This window comes from Acartia tonsa, chromosome 4 (assembly GCF_053477335.1).
Source record: "Acartia tonsa isolate MP-2025a chromosome 4, ASM5347733v1, whole genome shotgun sequence".
Taxonomy (NCBI): Eukaryota; Metazoa; Arthropoda; class Copepoda; order Calanoida; family Acartiidae; genus Acartia; species Acartia tonsa.
Genome location: NC_137263.1, coordinates 20,055,993 through 20,076,335, shown reverse-complemented (window position 1 = coordinate 20,076,335; position 20,343 = coordinate 20,055,993). Strand labels below are relative to the sequence as shown.

General features: G+C 30.9%; 1 protein-coding gene across 2 annotated transcripts in view; it reads left to right on the top strand.

Annotated features, from left to right (window-relative positions):
• The window catches only part of LOC145316372 (uncharacterized), a 41,183-nt gene extending 22,470 nt beyond the window's left edge, over positions 1-18,713 (top strand). For both annotated transcript variants that reach the window (XM_080156822.1, XM_080156823.1), the window contains exons 4-5: positions 10,312-10,412; positions 14,829-18,713. In XM_080156822.1, coding sequence (XP_080012948.1) covers positions 10,312-10,412; positions 14,829-14,911 — 184 coding nt within the window. In that variant the 3' untranslated portion in view covers positions 14,912-18,713. The remainder of the gene's footprint in view (positions 1-10,311; positions 10,413-14,828) is intronic.
• The last annotated feature ends 1,630 nt before the right edge of the window (positions 18,714-20,343 follow it).

The following is a 20,343-nucleotide window of genomic DNA, read 5'->3' as shown; positions in this document are numbered from 1 at the left end:
TGCCTGTAGTAACATATATTTCTATTCTATACATTTTCATTCTAATTATTCAGTTCTGACACTTTACAGTGTTAATGTTCGTTTGTCCTAAAAATATAAAGTATTCTTTTCCCAGAATGGTATACCTGTACCAATTCATGTCAGTTTTTGCTGCGGTACTTATAAATGTTCTTGTTATTATTTGATTAATCAATTTAAAATTGTTGTAGAAAACCTTTTATTTTAGACCATTTTTGGGTTGTAAAATTTCTGTGTAATTTATCTAAAAAGTTGACCACTTAGGAGGACAAAGGGTTGCTTCAAAACTTGACCTGACCTTGTCATTGCTTCACTCAGGGATACAGGGATGACATAATAGAATTGTATTAGTACAATTAGTGGTTGAAACATTTGGACACTCAACTTAATGAACAAACCAATCATAAACTAATTACATGAAAGTCCCCAAAGTTGCCAAGCCAACCAATAAGAAAACGCAAATATAAAATTTTGGTGACTAGTGTAATAAACAAGCCAATATCCCCTCTCAAACCTGGTAATTCTTATTTGTAAAATCATTCCTTTGGCAGCTTTTTTTGTGGAAGATTAATTTGGTTGATATTAACCTAGCTCCCTGTATTTACAAATTTAATAGGTTTACATTAATTTAATTTCATGCCTTTTTGATCAGGTTTCAATCAAGTATATCTTTGACATTATAACTTATCTTAGAGACCTTTTTATTTCTAAACATACTTTATCCATATAAAATTGATAAAAATCTTTGTCTGTCCTGTTGAATTAAACTAAAAAGAAAAAAATGCATAACTCAATACATTAATGCATATATGTTCTAAATTGATCTTTTCTAAACTTGTTTCAATGTATAACATGTTTTGGAATTACTCTTTGATTAGAATCTAGTCAATCTAAGCTGCTTTATACAATCTTTAGATTGAGAAAATCTTAAATAGTATATATAATAAAATGAACATTTAATACAAAAATAAAGTAATATTTTAATTATTAGGCATTTAGTAGTATATATAGATAGGTATTGAAATTAAGATTTAAAATTTACAAAAAATAGACAGTCCTATCAAAAACTACATGTATACTTATTTAAAGGGCATACCTTAAGGTTGATCCTGCCCTAGGAATAGTAATACTTCTTATATACAGAACCTAATTATAGATAAGTTTTGCTTCTAGTTATATATGAGTTGTGTAGAAGGTGCCCAATTATCTATAATTGTCCATATGACTTGAAATCAGGCCTTTTCTCTTTCTAATTATATACCAACATCTCAAGGATAATGGATGTAGAATATACGTGGATATTATGACAGCGGGAAAATTGTTGTCAATTAAACTTGCTAACATGGACATCACTCATTGGTCAGTTCGTTATTACAGTAGTATGGGAGGGGATGGGGTAAAGGGGGGTTGATGGGTGGGAGGACGTTATTTTAGCCATCTGCGAGTATTACTTTATCAGAGTAAATGAAAATCTGATGCAACATCCAAGTGATAATATATCCATTAACATCAGAAGGATATTTCAAGGGGGAAACCAAAAAAGAAAATATGGTTGATATCAGGGAAGGAGGGGACATTGGACTGTTTATTACACTAGTCCCCAAAGTTTAAAATAACTTTTTCTCATTCGTTGGCTTAACAACTTTCGTTACTTTTATTGAATTGGTTGGTTGATTCATTAAGTTGAGTGCCCAAACGTTTCAAGCAAGGTGTAATTGTATATATCATCCTTGGGGATGTACATCAATTCATCGAACATTGACTTATTCCTTTTAGACTTTCCGCCAGGATTTAAAAGAGAAACTTTAGGTTTAATCATTTTTTAAAGGGAAAATAGAGAAAGAAATAAAGAGAAGAAGGGGGTTAAAATATAAAGTAGCAATTTTGTCCGCTGTTTTTAGTGCATATGTTACTTAGAAAAAATCCTTTAAATAATAAATTTAACACTAGTAAATAATTTCTACAACAAAAAAATATTGATTTTTTTATTTAATTACATTAATATTCACATTTATTGAGTATTTTGACATTTAAAAAAAATATTTTCAAAACATTTGATAATGTATGGTGAATCATTTTTTTCATATTACATAAAATCAAATAGTACATATCTACATATACATTATTATTATATGTATAAACACATTTATATACATATACATTCATAAACAAGGACTATTATAACTTTAACTCATAAGTAGCGCGGCAATAATTCAGTTTAGATAATAAATAAACATTAAACAATATCACATTTTTACTATTGGTAAAATTGATATAGAATACACGTGGATATTATGACAGGGGGAAAATATTCTTCAATTTATGTTGCTAACATGGAGATTATTGGTCAGATTATCTAGTAGGAGGGAAGAGGATGGGATAAAGGGGGTGGATGGGGGGGGGGATCGTTATTTTAGCCAGCTACAAGTTTCACTTTATTAGAGTACATCATAATCCGAATTCAGAATTTGTTAAAATGACAAAATTGGGAAAGCTGTTCGAAACAAGTTTGTGACGGACGTACGGAATACCATAGTTATAGAGTAGCTGTGCTTCTAAAACGACACATACACAAGTGGGATTTATGCTTATCTGTGCAAAAATGAAATTAAGGCCAGGTCTGTAAAAAAAAACCTTGAGGTAAAGATAGCAAAATTTTTGTAAATTTTTGCCAATTTCAGTGCCTTTTTTCTTCTGACGTTTAGTCATTGTCTTGACAGTAAAGCTGTCAATGTTTGACATCTAAATTTCCAAATGAATATACAGGGTGTCCCTCGTAAACTGGTTTTTTTGAAACGCTTATTACTCCCTTAATATTTGAGCTATCTTAGTAAACTAAAAAGTATTTGGCAGCCTACTACTGACCATTTAATGATAAAGTGATGAAAAATCCGCAAAAATAACAGAAAAAAATCTACAAGGAAGTACATAACAGGCTGATTTTAGTGAATATAAGACTAATCCACAAGAAAAATATGCCTTCGTTAAATTTAAAAGCAGCTGGTGGTCAAACGTTGGATCAAAAAGACTTACTCCAGACATTATAAGAACTGGCATTGTAGTCTAATTAAAAAATCTGGTATATTTCAGGCTCTTGCGTGCATTTGAAGCGAGCTCACATGAAAAATTAACAAAAAAGACCAATATTATGCCTATTTTTACATATTTTTCACTTATATTACACTTCAGAATCTTGAATATTGAGAATTTATGGTATGCCATGTCAAGCCTGTTCAATTCTTGTGCTTAGAACTGCCGTTTGGACCCTAACTAATCTTAAACTTCACAAAGCAAATATTTTCTTGTGGGTTAGTCTAAATTCAATAAAATGAACCTCTTATGCAATACCTCGTAGATTTTTTCCTGTTTATTTTGTGGATTTTTCATCATTACCCAATAAAATGGTCAGTAGTATGCTGCCAAATACTTTTTATTTAACTAAGATAGCTAAAATATTAAGGGAGTAATAAGCGTTTCAAAAAAACCAGTTTACGAGGGACACCCTGTATATACCTTCTTAACCCCCTCTTTTTCACCCAAATATGTATTGAGGCATAGATCACTTACTCCCCTTTTTGCGTATTTACAAAAGTGTTAAAAAAATTCGTCCCACCTAAAAATGACACAAATATTTCTCAGGCACAAAACAAAATATATACCACCTTTCTCTTTTAAAACTTTTTACTTTCCTATATTATAAAAAAATTGTAGTTTTTTTTATAAAATATTCTTTTTTACTTCATCTATTTAAATAGCTTAACTTCTTTATAATTCATTTACTTTAAACTTTTTCCTTCCTTAAATATTCAAATTCCCTTTCACTGCACTGCCCCTCCCTGGTGCCTGCTGCCCCTCCCAGGTACCTGCTGCCCATCCAATCTGACTGCTGGCACCTAATTTCTGCTGCCACAAGTGTGATCCTGCAATTTTTGCTGAGTTTACTAAAAAAAATGTGATGTATTAAATACTGTTATGGGGTTGCCTACATGTAGATTCAATGCATATATTTATTTATGTCTCTCTTTCTCTCTCTCTCTCTCTCTCTCTCTCTCTCTCTCTCTCTCTCTCCTCTTTCTCTTATTTCTCCATTTTTCCTTTTATCGCCTTGATGTAACCCTTTTTCATAGTGGGGATGAATTTTGTAATATTCTCATTGAAGGACAATAGCAGTTTAAATAAACCTACCTATACTCTTATTCTCCCCGAAACTTTGTATGCTTCATAAAGTTAATTTTCATTAATAATAATGAGTTATTTCCTTTGTATAATCCTATCCCCTTATATCCCTGAATATTGCAAAGAATATTGAGCCAATGGATATATTAATACTTGGATCTTACATCAGATTTTCATGTTCTCTGATCAAGTGAAACTAGAAGTGGGCTAAAATAACAATATCCCCCTTTACACCACCCCCTCCCCTACTGAATGTACAAACTGACCAATGCTCCATGTTAGCAACCTAAATTGACAATCAATTTTACCCTGTCAATATATCCACATATATTTTATATCCATTATTCAGCCACTCCTCTGTAAATTGCCAACTGTGAGTCCCATCCCTCTTTCTCCAATTTTTATGCTTCTTTTTTGTATTTTTGCATGACCAAATTTGAATTATTTTTACACGTAAATGTTGAATGTTTACTTGCAAGTAATAAAAATACCGCTAGATATTTGATTTTATCTTTTTTCTGTCAATGCATCTTTTATGCTTTTACAGTAATTTCAACATTAACATTCTTATAAATAATGACTATTAAGTTGTTAATAAGGGAAACTTCTCTGAAAAGCAATTCTAAATTAAAATTAATTAAAGCCTTAGGTAAATGGGAAACATTATTTGAAAGAGTTTCATATGCACCATATTTTCGACATTGTCCAATTAAATAGTAATTTGTCTTATTAAAGACTTCAAAATTTTTCTATTCATTTTATATATGTAATGTATATATGCAAGTTTTCGTAAGAATAAAAACAATGTTAATAGGCTTAAAACAGTTCTTTAACCTCTGGTGCAAAAAAGTGGTAAAATCAGAGAAAAAGAGAAGTTGTACCCCAGGGGCGGGGGATGGGGAAGAGGGGGCGCGTCTATTTGAAGTCTACACAGTTCATGAAAATGCAATGAATTGTTTTCAATTGGATGCATTTGTGTTTCATACTTAAAATGCATTATAAAAAGCTTCTTACATCTTAGCTCCCCCAATAAAATTAGGTTTCTCAGGAGAAAAAGCATAGAATTTTTAAAGAGTATTTTTTTTATTATAACGGATTTGAAATATAAGGGATATAACAGGGGAAAAATTGTCCTCAATTTAGGTTGCTACTTTCCCTGTCATTTATTGGTAATTACTTCAATCAGTTGGAGGGGAGGAGATGTGGAAAAACAGGTAAGGGAGGGTATGACTATTTTAGCCCTCTGCGTTTTTCACTTTATTAGAGAGCATGAAAATCTGGTGTAAGATCCAAGTAATTATAAATCCTTTTTTATTATTTTTATTTCCAATATGAGGAAAAAACTGAACAAAATGTAAAATTTAAAATTCAAGAAAATGTAAATAAATATAATTTGAATCATTTTACCGGGCACTGTAACAACGCACTTTGATCTAAATATTCCATTAGAATTTGAAATATGATGTACTTTCTAAATTAGTCTCAGAAAACTAGAATTAAATTTCATGTAGAGTCATGTATTTACATATATATTAATGTATAAATCTAGCTGTAATTTCAACCACAGCTGCCGCCGCTAGATGTAAGACCGGCGCTAATTAATTAGTAGCCTAACCTTTATTTTCTGCAGATCTAGCTAAATTTATTTCTCTAATCATTAATTAACGCCGCGCCGTAAAGATCTTTCCATTGTGGAAACCGAACAATGTCCGCTGGATTAGAACCAGTTCTAGCTGCACTGAAAGATCCTGTAAAGCATCGTGTTACAGACAATTTTCCAAGAATAATAAAATTTAAATCATAAAATCAATACCAGTTTTGTTGCCCGGGCCTTAAAAATGAGCTACCCTGAAAATAAGATATATAAAACATACATGAAATTCTGGTCAATTATTTTGGAACCAGTTGAATGGACGTGGATGCATTCCTTTGATTAATTATACAACAAATATTTTCCTTATTTATAAAGTACACATTAACAATTCACTTTCTAAAAATGTATGTATTATTTCTTGGACCTTACACCAGTTTTGCATGTTCTACAATAAAGTGAACTCTGTAGTGGGCTAAAATAAATATTTCCCCCCCCCCACTCCCCTTCTACCCCATCCTCTTTTCTCATACTGGATAAACGGCCTGTCCAATAAATGCGGAGGGAAATTGCAATCTAAATTGACGACAATTTTTTCCTGTTATATCATCTACGTAAATTCTACATCCATTTTTCTGAATTTGTTTTAATGTTTGAAGCACCAAATAATAAGTTTTCCATCGTCTGTGAATTATAAATTAGGACTCCTGAGATTTTTGGACATTGCCATCAGTGTTTTATCTAAAGAACCTATCCTGTTTGTTTAAATATGTCCCGCACCTTATCATAAAGCGAGTATTATATTGCTTATAACACTGAGCTACCTAGCCTAGTTTTTGACAAAAAAAATAATAACATAAAACTAATCCAAATGCATTTCACGGCAACTTGCATAAGTGTTCAGTGTTGCAAAAAAGTAAAATAGCTTTATATGTATTAGTAGATTTGCCAATATATATATCTTTAAAATTTCTTAGAATGAATTAAAATCTATTTTGGACCTAAAAGCACATTCCTTATTCTAGTCTTTTGAGAGATATTAGTTGACTTGCGGACAGATGATAATAAAACAACCCTCTTGATTTCAAATTAATTGGTTTCAAAGCCTTACTGTAATACCTTGTTTCAATATTTGTTTAATAGGGAGTGGAAAAAAAGTTTCTCACTTAGGTGTTAATTATTTTATATGGCAGCTATCAAATACTGGTTGTGCTGTAGACAAATATACACTCTAAAAAGTATATGAAACATTATTACAGTTTTGGTTTACAATCTCATATTTTTTTGTGAAGTTTTAGCAATATCTTTAAATTCTATTTTTTAAAGTAGTAAGTTTTTTTGATGAAGCTAAAATTCTCAAAACCTCTACTTAACTGATTTGGTTCTCTTTTTGAGGTTAGGTTCACATAGGTTCTGTGATGGTTTTAGGCTTTTGCATTTTTGTATTAGGGTCTTGGAATTGGTTTAGGCTATTTTTATAGCCCCTTTTATTCTCTATATGCCAGGGGGGTAGCCGCTAAATAAATTCAAAAACTAGAAAGTTTGTATATGCAATTGTAATAAAATCTTCACATATTAGAATAATTTTCCAATGTGTAGAAGAAGGTGCATACATACAAATATATCCATTCCCTTAATTTCAATTTGCTTTTAATGGTTTTTTTATGCCTCTGTTGTTGAGAGGACTTTTTAACAAAATAAAATGGTTTTACAATATGGGAGTGGGATCCTAGACTAGTCAAGGAGTGGATGTTCTCAGGGATCTAAAGGGATAAGACAATGGCCGATAAATTGATGTTCATCCTCAATGATGACACACAAATTTACCCTTCTGTAGATTAAAATTATTAGTTAATACGCTCTAAAACAGTGTATGGTTAATGTATTTTTAAAAAACATTTAAAATAACTTCTGTTTAAGATATCTCTTTTATATAAATCTAAACAACTCAGAAGGGCTTGTCGTCTAAAACTTAAATAAATCTTGTTTATTATTTTCATTAATTTCAATTTAATATCAAAAATTAATTTTCTCATTTTATAATGATAAAGATTTAATTCTTATTTTCTCAAAATAAATAGATTAAAACCGAGGATCTGATTCTCCTTAGGAGCTGAGAATGATTATCCTGTAATATAAAGAAGAAAAGTTTTTTTGTAATAAGCTTAAGATTTTGATAAATATGTACATAACCGCTTGAGATCTTCATTTTAGGGAAGCTTAGGATAGTTTTGGGCTATTTAATTTTTAGCATGGTTTTTAGTTTTAATGTTTAGTAGCTTGATGTTTGGGCAAACAGTTGCGGCTGTCTCTGGTCTTGTAGTGGCTGAACCATAGCTTCCAGAACTGTTTAAAATGATTTTTTTCTATCAAATGCTCTGTTTAAGTCTAAGTTATCCTATGTATTGAGTTGTGTGAGTGTATTGAAAGAAAAAGGTTTGTGTCCATCTATCATCTAGAATTTATTGCCCATCCTTAACTTATCATCTGGCCACATATACCCTCCACAAATACTTCTCAAGAAGTTGAAGGGGTTGGGGGGGGGGGGGGAGAACTGTGTGTCTATGCAGGAATCTAAAAGGATAAGACAATGGCCGATAAATTGATGTACATCCCCAATGACGATACACAATATTACCCCTTCTGTAGATTACAATAGGTCGTTTAAACGTTTGAACATTTAACTTATTCAATCAACCAATCAAAATTCAATAAAAGTCCCCAAGGTTGTTAAGCCAGCTAATAAGAAAGCGTTATTATAAGACTTTGGGGACTAGTGTAATAAATAGCCCAATGTCACTTCCCTCCCTGGTGTCTAAGTCTGTGTTTTTTGGGCTGAAAAAAAGTAAGCAAAGAATAAATAATACTTTTATTTACACTGTAAAAAGTACTAAAGCTGCTATTGAGCAAAATAAGTAAATCAAAGCGAAATATTTAATTTTAAACTTAGTGTCAAGCAAGGGGCCGTGAACCTTAAGTAAATGAAAAGGGGAAAGTTGGATTTTCCAATTTTGATTTAAAAATACCAAATAATAATGCCACTTAAAGATAAAAAACAAAAATATGTATTTTTATACCAAAATCTAAGTATATCAGGCTGATTATTGCATTATTATATTAGGAGGTGTATCATAAACCAAAAAATGTGACACCTGGGAAAAATATCTCATAAGATATACAAAAATATTATTTTCTAGTATAAAATTACTATTATGATGCTTATGAGCATAATATTACTAAAAAATATTTTCATTTCATATTTATTTCTTAACCGTTGGATATTAAAGCAAAAATAATTTTCTCTTGGCCGAATTTGTCATATTTTTGAACCACCATATCATAACTATAGAACCCAGAGGGGAAGGGACATTGGGTTGTTTATTACACAAGTCCCAAAAGTTTTATAATAACCTTTTCTTATTCGTCGGCTTAACAACTTTGGGGACTTTATTAAATTTCATTGGTTGGATCATTAAGTTGAGTGTCTGAACGTTTTAAACACTAATTTAGTTTACAGAGGTGGTAATTTGGTGTATCATCATTGAGGATGTATATAGATTTATCAGTCATCGTCTTATTCTCTTAGATCCCTGATATGAACCAGGAAAGGGCTGTTACCCCCGTGACTGGCACAGCCCGTCTGCCTGCCCACACACGGCCGCCGCCTGCCAATAATATAGTTAATCAATCCGATTTGTTATGAAAATAATCAGTAATAGATAATATTGAAGAGGCTCATCAGAATATCTGTAGAATACAAGGGGAAGCAAAACTGTCAGTCTTGGGGGGGATTAGAAGGACTCAATCCTTTTAGAGATATATAATATTAGATTTATATTTCCTAAGAAATATTCTTTTTTTTATCTTGTATCAATACAGAAATATTTCTCTTTAAAAAAAACAATTTTCAACTACTATGATTAAATAAAAACTTTTTGAAAATTTGTAGTTACGAAAAGAAGATATTGTTAACTTTTTATTTAACTATATTTATAAAGAATACTTTAACTTAGTATTAAAAACTTTAATTTCTTTTTAAGGAAGCTGTGCATTACCAAATGGTGTTTTCCTTCATTATCGTTATAGCAAATTCAAAGTTCTTTATATTTTCGTCCTTAATCAGCTTAAATTAGTCATTAATACTACAAGAAACCTATCTCTACGATGTAGCGCTGTTCTAGTAATGGTTTTAGCTCCAAATACGTAAATCTCTTTAAGTTTTTATATTACTTTAAAAATGTACTATCGTCTGTGCCCCTAACATCTAGGGGGCTCCGTATTGAAAGGGGTGGATAGGAGAAAGCTTAAAACTATCCTAAGGATTAATTCTACAATAAAAATAACCTAAAACCATCCTGTGACCGATGTGAATATTAAAGGAGAACTCAATCAGTTTAGTATTTATTGAAATCTTTAGCTTTAGACAAAGAAAACCTTAGTACTTTAAATAAAAGGATAGGAATTAATTATTTTATTTTGATTTGTTAAAAAAATATAAAGAAATTAAAGATTTTTTTACTTTTTAGGACCCATACTGGTGAGAAACCATACGAGTGTAGTTGGACAGACTGCGGATGGAAATTTGCCCGCTCAGATGAACTAACAAGACATTATAGAAAACATACAGGTATAATTTATTTTCACTGTGCATATCCCTGCTTAGTTTTCCTATAACCATCTCATAATCTTTGTTAGACTAAAAGAATAAATTTTCCAGTAGGACTTTGTAACCGATTAATATCTGTTGGATTAGGACCAATTCTCAGCAATTCTGAAAAATCATGTATAGCATCGTATTACAGACAATTTCTACAAATATTAAAGTAAGACTGATACCAGTTTTGTTAGTCAGGGCCTTCGGACCATCGTACAATATTATAGAAACATCCATTTACCGCTAAAGTTGAAAGATTTTTTATTACGAAAACATATGTCCCCTAAAACTTCTTTCATTTTTTTGTACATAAAATTGTATAAAATTGTAGGTAAAAATATCATCTACCCAGCCTTATTTGTCATTTAACTGATTAAGAAGTGAAATTTCCCAGTTTGAATAGAAATATAATGAGTCTGCGAGAGTAACATAAGTTTATTTTCTCTTTCTGCAAGAATAGGCTTTGAAGAAATGTTTTTAAAAGTGTTTTTTGGCAGGGATCTCAAGGGATAAGACAATGGACAATAAATTGAAATTAATTTCCAATTATGATACAACCTAATTGGTTGAAACGTTTTGACACTCAGCTTGATGACCCAACTAATCAAAATTTAAAGTCCCCAGAGTTGTTAGGCCATCGAATGAGAAAACGTTGCTATAAAACTTTGGGTACTAGTGTAATAAACAGCCCAATGTCCCCTCCCTCCCTGGTTTGTTTGGTCAGAATGAGACAGTAGGTTTTCTTAACAATCTTACAAGAAATTAATCCTCTCTTTCACATTTTCTTTTCAAGTAACCTAGCTCCTCTCCAACCCATCTTTAAGTTTAACATAACTTGAAAAAATCTCATTATCTTGCATATTTTGGGGATGAGGTGTTATTCTCCATCTTTACCAAAACGAGGGAAAAGTGTAACCCCTCTTGGAAAACCACCATATATCCCCCCCCCCCCCCCCCCCCACCTAATGATATTCTTCATGGGGGAAGGTGTAAATTATCTTGGACACTTTCAACTCCCCCCCCCCACTATATCAGAAAATAACCTAATCTATATGAAAACAATTAATCATTTGAAATAAGACCATCAGATTAATAACACACAGTCTTGCATTCAATCACTTTAATTGGATTATCTGTTCCCCTACTTTTGATTAAGTCAACCTTGTTCATTTGTATTAATCCAGCTAGTTTTCTTTAACAATAATAATTTCTGTGTATAAAGATGTAAACAGAAATGTTTTCTAGGAGAGAGGGGGGGAGGGGGCAGTACATGATTTGATATTTGTTTTTGTTATGCTTGGCATCTAGATATATTAAATATCTTTTACACACACACTCACACACACACACACACACACACACACACACACACACACACACACATACTTGCACTGCCAAATATATAAATGAGTGTATGATATTACTTTTATAAAGAGAGAAACAACCAGATTAAAGATAAGAGTCTGTCTCTGATACCTTAGTTTATATACAAGAAAATTTTTATATTTATTGAATCATTTTCTACCTCCAATCATGATATACAAAAGTACCCCTTCTGTAGATTAAATTAATTGGTTGAAAAAGAACCCAAAGTTTTTAAGCCAAACAGGTCTCCAAATAACTAGTTTAATATTACTTTTTATTTTTCCTAGTTATGGTTCTGCTTTTTATATTTTCTTCATTTTCATTTTCTCCCCTCTAAACACACACACACATACACATACCCACATACACACACACACATACCCACATATACACACACCCATACACACACATACCCACACACCTACTACACACACAGACACACATAATAACACACCTACTGCACACACCAGCTAATGAAGGATTTGAATATTGTGTAGATAACAAGATTATCTTATTTTCCTCTTGTTATAAACATACACTATATAAATATACAATAAATGTATAAGTATAGATGTATAATACAGACAACTACCTGGATCCACTTGTGGAACCTTTTTCGTCTACAAATTGCTTTCTGTTATTTTGTAGCGACTTGGCTGTGTTAGTATTCACGACGCTATTGGCTGATATTTAAAGACCCAATTGAAAGTCGCACCGGGTCCACGGGGTGGGGACATGTAGTTATTTATCCCCTTTCCACTCTATTCGTTTACTCTGATGTATATACAGGCAGGTAGGGAGGAGACATTGGACTGGATTGACACTTGCACCCAAAGTTATAATAACAAATTTTTCAATTTGTTGTCTTACCCTCCCTCCCTCTTTGACGTCTATGGTGTCTAACTCTTGGATTAATTAATTTTATCTAGAGAAGTGATCCCAGAGGAAGTACATCAATTGCCTTATCCCCTAATTTGATTCTATTTATAGCATATTTAAACTACATGTAAGAACAAATATGTGCTGAACTGGTGTGACAATTATCATGTAGACCCGCATACAAATTTTTTTACATCCCCAATGATAAACTACTGTTTCTGTAGATTACAATTAGTGGTGGTTAAAACATTTGGACGCTTAACTTAATGAACCAACTAATAAAAGAAAAACAAAAGTCCCCAAAGTTGTTAGGCCAACGAATAAGAAAACGTTATTATAAAACTATGGAGACTAGTGTAATAAACAGTCCAATGTCCCCTCCCTCCCTGCTTATAACAATGCTACAGGATCATTCCAAAACATTCTTCCATCCTATTTATTGGTATTTTGTTCTTAAAGATATTTCAATATGTCAAACAATACATAAAACTGAAAATTGTTATAGTTATTTATCTCATCGTATTAGAGACAGCTGTCCGCGGATATTAAAATGAAAAATTATTATATAACAACCAGTTTTGTTAGCCTTAAAGGGTCGAAAGCCCAGGCTAACAAAACTGGTATTAATTTTATGATTTTATATTAATATTGGTGGAAAATTGTCAGTAATACAATGCTATACATGATTTTTTGGTATGGCAAGAGAAACGGTTCTAATCCAGCGGATATTAATCGTTTTCGAAGAGCTACTGGAAATACCTATAATTCTAAAAATCATGTTTTAAAAATAAATCCTGCAAAATAAACTAAGTTGTATCTATGTGTGTCCTTAAAGATCACGAAAACTGTTACAACTTTAAAAAGAGTTTTAGGGTTTATTGAACTTTCAGCAAAACGTGTTTTGGGCGAAGCTATTAATTTTAAATTCAAGAAAAATAGTTTCAAATTTACTTTACTATAAAAATCAAAACAATTCAAATCCCTTCAAAAGCTTACAATATATCTTGACTTTTAAAATAAATCTATTTTACTCTGTAAAGAGAATGTATTCCATCACTATGTAAAGTAAAGTTTACAGAACAAGATTTATAATATTCATAAAAGCGAATATCAATAAATTATAAAATCTCGGAAAAGTTTCTTCCTACATCTTGACTTATTTTGATTCATAATTTCAAGCTTTAGACAAATAAATGAATGTTTTAAAAACAAATTCGTTCTTAACATTTTTGAGCTCACTTTTCCTAAAATGGACATACACATTTTTGAAAATAAAAGTAGAGTTGTTACTCTACATATTTGTTTCATATATTTTCATAGAAGGAGGATTTTAAAATTAAGATTTGTATAGTGATACACACTTTGATAAAGCAAATCCTCGCTTTAAATAACATCCATAGTGTATTGTAAACTGACTCAATTTTGAAGCCTAGAATTACAGTTGGCTTCGGGCTCTTTATTTTGGATTTATGGATGTATGGAGCGGAGTAAATGTGTATTAATATCCTTTTTTCTCTGCTAGTATTCTGATGCCACTATTCCAGGCAGTTTCTAACACATTTCTCCAACATTTACATCCTAGTCATAAAATATGTTACACATTGTTGCCTTTGCAGTCTTATTTTGTATTTTATCTCTTAGTAATATAGCAAAACTTTGAAGTAAGAATAATATCAATCTATTAGTTTTAAAAACATCCTATTATAAAAAGTAGTAAGGATGTTTGTAGCTTAAGATTTCGATAACTAATGAACTGTTTGAGTTCTTCATTTTATGGAGGTTTCTTATAGTTTCCTGGATGATTTTAGGCCATTTAATTTTATATCTAAGTTTGGTTTTAGGCTATTTTTCAACTTTCCTTCCAATAATTATATTTATGTTTGTTAATAAATCATAAATGTATAAGTATAGATGTATGATCCAGATACCTACCTGGATCCAGTATTGGGGACAGCTAGCAAATTGCGTTCTGCTCTTTTGTAGCGACTTGTTGTATCAATATTTAAAAGCTATTGGCTGATATTTAAAGACCCAATTGAAAGTCGGCACAGGGTCCACGGGGTTGGGACAAACAGTTAATCAATCACTTCCCCCTCTATTGTTTTACTTTAATTGTTGTTTAATTGTGATTTTTTTCTATTTCAGGTCAAAAACCATTCAAATGTCACCTGTGTTCTCGACAATTTTCCAGATCCGACCATCTGTCACTCCATATGAAAAGACATTGAATCCACTCCTGTAGTCACGCATAGAAATATTACAGTTCATTAAGACATTCATAATGACAAAGCTGCTAACGAAGGCACTTGACTTGATGTTGATGATTGTGCGCAACAAGGCTGAAGCAATACATGACTGTTATTTATTTTCATAAATTAGGTTTTTTAAATAATAAAACCTGATTTAAAAACTCAAGAGCTTTGTAACAGATCAGCTTGTTGTTGCGGTCATCTTTGCGGCCAGCCTGTGCCTGATAAGCAGCTGTTCTGTTGTATTGTGCACAGTTGATAATTAAGGTGTGCATAGAGAAATGCATAGATATGAACCTCAAGAGCTTAGCAAAGCAGAAGAGAATTTAGAATTAGTAGATGATACATACACTCATATATACAACATTATCCCTTCAGTTACACCATAATTTTATCCCTATTTATACGTTCATATTATACAATATTAAAAATATATATTTTATGTAAAATTTTAAAGTTTTTACAAAAATGATTTTCTTTTGGATAAAATTGTGGGGTGACTGTAAAATTGTTTGTAATTGTATAGAGATAGTGTGTGTGTATGTATAGAAGGTGGAAATCAATTACAAACTTGTTCAGGATGCCTCAACTCTTTGCAACCTATATCATCATTTATTTTATTTTAACCAAACACAAATAATTTTCATTTTCACTTTCTTACAAAATGCTTTTTTTACGGAAATAACAAAAAAGACTGCTGGTATTTGTAAAATTGCCATAACTAAAATTACATTTTATAAGATAAAGTTGCCATCCTGAATTTGTTTGAAGTGTTTTTTTATATAAAGACGACTATCCCGGTCCTTTCAAGCATAGTGCAATAATTAAAGAATATATGTGCAAAAATTTGTGGATAATATTGCACTGTATGTTGTGTATAATCAAATAGTTTATACTTGAAATCAATCATCTTTTTATGTGTAAGAAGTAAAAGCGTAGCTCAACACTATCTTAAATGTCAAAAAAAATTTGTTGAAAATTTGCAAATAATGAAAAAAAATTTATTTTAAAACATGCAATATCATTTTCAAATTCTTACAAAATACATGTCTTTTTTATTTACAAGAAATAATTTTTCAGCTTATTTAAAAAAATAAACTTCTAAAGCATATCCAAAATATAGTAAAAGATGTAAATATAGGAAAAAATGTGGGAGATGTTTACACGCCCAAGTAGGACAAACAATATTAGTAATTAAAAAGTTGACAGCAGGGTATAATCATTCCTCGACAAATATTTGTTTCTTGTTATAGTCAGACTCAGTTACTTGTCAATTCTTTATGTATGTATAAGAAATGGAATTATTATAACCTGGATCTTATACCCAGAATTTCATGTAGTCTTTTAAAGTGAACTTATAGCTGGCTAAAATAACGATTTCACCCAACTACCCCTTTATCCCATATGACCTTTCTAACTGGATGAACAAACTGACCAATAATTGATGTCCATAACATTGAATATGTAATGTAATTGACAACAATTTTTCAACCCTTTCATAATATCCACGCATATTCTATATCCATTGTATAAAAGGTATATTTACCTATTTTACATAAGTTATTTTTACTTATAATGAAGGGATTCAAACCTGTCACTTACAGCATTAACATTGCAATAATAAACTCTGAATTCTAAAAGTAAGATTATTTTGGGGAAAGGAGGAAATATAGGGACTCGGTATTCTAGGGAAAGCAAAAATAGCCTTAAACCATCTCAAGAGACTTAATAAAAAAAACTATTAGCCTAAAACCCGGGTTTATTGTGAAGCTTCCATTAAATGGAGAACTCAATCGGTTCGGTAAAAAACCTCTATACATTCTACATCCTAAATACCTAATTAAAACCTGCTACGTTTTAAATATAACATCGTTATTATAGTAACCATGCTCAGAATAACTATTATATAAAGGAAAAACTTGTAGCAAAAGTCCAACATAATTAATGAAAATCTTTTTATGCATTGCATCGAACAGTTTGTACAGCAGAATGCCTCCCAACTATTCTTGTATAAAGTAAGGTCTATTGTTCAGTCAGAATCCGGGAGGGAGGGGACATTGGGCTGTTTATTACACTAGTCCCAAAAATAATAAAACTTATTAACTTATCAACTTTGGGGACTATTATTATAATTGGGTTGGTTGGTTCATTAAGTTTAGTGTCCAAATGTTTCAACCACTAATTGTAATCTACAGAAAGACAAATTTTTTGAGTCATCATTGGGGATGTACATCATTTTTTCGGCCTTTTTCTCATCCCTTTATATCCCTGAGTAAGAATAGAGTTTCTTCACACCAGATGGACATTATACATACATAAAAAAAAACTTGGAGAATAAAGTTTTTTATTCTATTTTAATCGATATATTATTACTTGGAAGTTGCACCAGATTTTCATGTACTCTGATCAAGTGATGTTTGGAGCTGGCTAAAATAACGATAACCCCCCTCCACCACCTTTACCCCTGTCCTTCCCTCTCCTCCTACACATATATATTAAATATCTTTTAAACAAAGTTTTCTAAAATAAGGGAGAAACTGTTTGAAAATAAGACGCATTTATCTTTTTTCAAAGACTCTGTTTTAGACAAATTACTTCAATTTTCTTTCTGATTTCAATACACATAGGCAAAAAAAGCATTGCTTTAATATATTTCTATTTAAAGGGGAAAATGCTTTTTGTTAAGTTTTGTTCCATCTATACATTTTGTAATATATTTAAATATACGAGTTTCTGGATTAGAAAAAAGAGAAAATCATCATGTTATGAACTTTAATTAATTCTACTAATTTCCGTTACAGGGATTAGTTATTCCAAGTTTATTCAGCCTCCAATTTTTACAGATTTGTATTTCAACCAGCGGCTGCGCCCTTAGAGGCCTCTAGGGGCACTTGAGGGTGAAGGGGGATATCAACCACCCAATTTAAAATTTTTAGTTTTAAAAAAGAAAAAAATATAATGTGGTAATTTTTTTTCTTGGAAGGGTGATAGTACTCTACCCTAAAACAGTTATAAACCTTCCTTGGGCCTATAAGAAGCGCTTCTGTAAAGGAGAACCATGTCGGTTAAGCGGCTAGCGAGATCCTTCACTACAGACGAAAAAGCTTACTACTTTTTATAATAGGATAAAGTTTTATTGTAGCCTATTTCACTCAATAACATAAAATGTTTAAAATATTTCAAAAGAAAATTGTGTTTCCTCTTTATTTTTTAAATTAAAATTATTTCTGTTGAATAAAAAAGACGTGTTGAACTTCAGGTGTATTGATATTTGAATGTAAACTTTTTTTATCAAATAATCCTAAAATGCTTAAAGTAATATGTATTATGAATAAATACCTATGTACATTAAATGTTCCCGTAGAATTTACTTCCTGTACAAAAATTCTTTTATTTAAAATCAAAATTTGCTTTACATAATTTATACTTTACATGTTTATCTTTAGTTATTCCTTAAACATAAATTTTATATTTAATTTCATCCTCTTAAACTTTATGTTTTTAATTTGAATTTTTAACTTTTGAAAAGAAAGTAATTATGTAAGAACCAACATTTTTCTTTTATTTTTTAATGTTTGTAATTTGTGTATAATGGAAAAGCATTTTATTGACATTTTGTCCATGGCTGTTTATGTCAGACTCATGAGATTTATGTGAAAACTTATAAGTTACATGCGCTATATACTTTATATATATATAGTAGTCAGTTATATTAACTATGTCAGTATATATACAGTAAACATTGGGATCTTGCAGAATAATAAATAACTGTTTTTACTCAGACAAATTTTACAACAAATTTTGATATTTTTAACACAAGTTTTTAAGGCACCTGATGAGTGGCGACTATATGTTATATATATTATATATTTTACTGAGCTAAGTGATGTTCTATACATCTCACAATATTAAATTGTTTATGTATTTGTTCATACTAAACGTCCAAACAGAGTAGATATAAAACTATGTAGCTTGTGATGGTCAGAACCGGTTCTTGTGTACTGTACAACCCGTACATAACAGCTGATTCTGCCTCTTAGTTATCCATAACCTGCCATCAGTACGTACCTTGTGTACAAAATCAGTTTAGTCGGCAGTTAATTGTGTGCTTAAATGTATATGTATACAGAAAAAAAGAACAGCCAAACCACAGCATTTAATTAATATAAAATAGTTTGTCAAAATTTTGTTTGTGTGCAAGAAAAGGGATTATTTCATTTCTCTTTTTGACTTGACTTTGACAAAAGTGATGACACAGAACTTTTGAACCAAAGTTCCCGCAGATTTTATATTTTCAACAGAAACCCTCATCATATTTTCAAAACTTTAATTCTAATTAATTTTCAATAATTAAATTTAATCTTCTTTTCTTCAAATGAATTTTGCTAGAGTACAAATTGTATTTAAAAACAATATTTTGGGACATTTTAAACCGTTGTTTATAAGCACAAAAATCCTTATCTAACTGACACGAGCTGTGTTTGGCTGTTCTTATTTTCTCTAGTAACTAGTTTGTTAGTAATCTTAGGTCAATGGAAATTAGCCAATAATAATAATAATAATAATAATTAGTATAAAATGACTGTGTCTCGAACTGTATGGAAATTGTACCTATACACAAACCTTTGTATAAATTGATGAAAATTATTAGAATTTTTTATAGTGGGTCGTACCCGTACAGTACACGCCATTATTGTAGTACAGTAAATTAGTGTGAGCGAGGGGGTCAAACCAATACTTTCTTAACAACATTTTTAAATTTTGATTCATTACTAAAATTTTTAAAATCTTGCCAATATTTATAAAAAAAAATTTACATTCAGAGCTTATCCCAAACAATCAAAACCCAGTCGCGGCACCTGGCACACAGGTGTGCACAGGAATTGTTCTGGTTGACCCGCTCGCTCCTCTCTCTCCTCTGTCAGGAATGTGATAGCAGCAAACCGTTCTGTGTTGTATTAGAATACCGATAGTTTTTAGAGATTGTTTCATAGATTATTTATTGAAATAGAAATTGAATGTGTAGACTCTGCTTTGTTTTTCTTTTTTATTTAGTTAGATTATTATTAATTAGATTAGTTGTGTGTCTGTATATGAACATAATATAATTGAAAAAATTAAATTAGAATAAAGAAGGAGGTAAATAATGACATGATAATAAAGCATAAATGTTTTCAACGTGTTTGAAAGGTGTAGATAGAAAAATAAAACACATTATATAAGAGTATCATTTTAATTTGAGTGGCGTTTCTAAAAAAACTAATAGTTTTTTTAGTCGGGTTGCATTATAGACAGCTTGCTTTCCGCGGATATTAAAAAAAAAATTTATAAGTTCAAAACCAGTTTTGTTAACCGATGACTGAGATTCGGTTATGAACTAGCGAGCCAAGCCATACTGGAAAACTTAATTT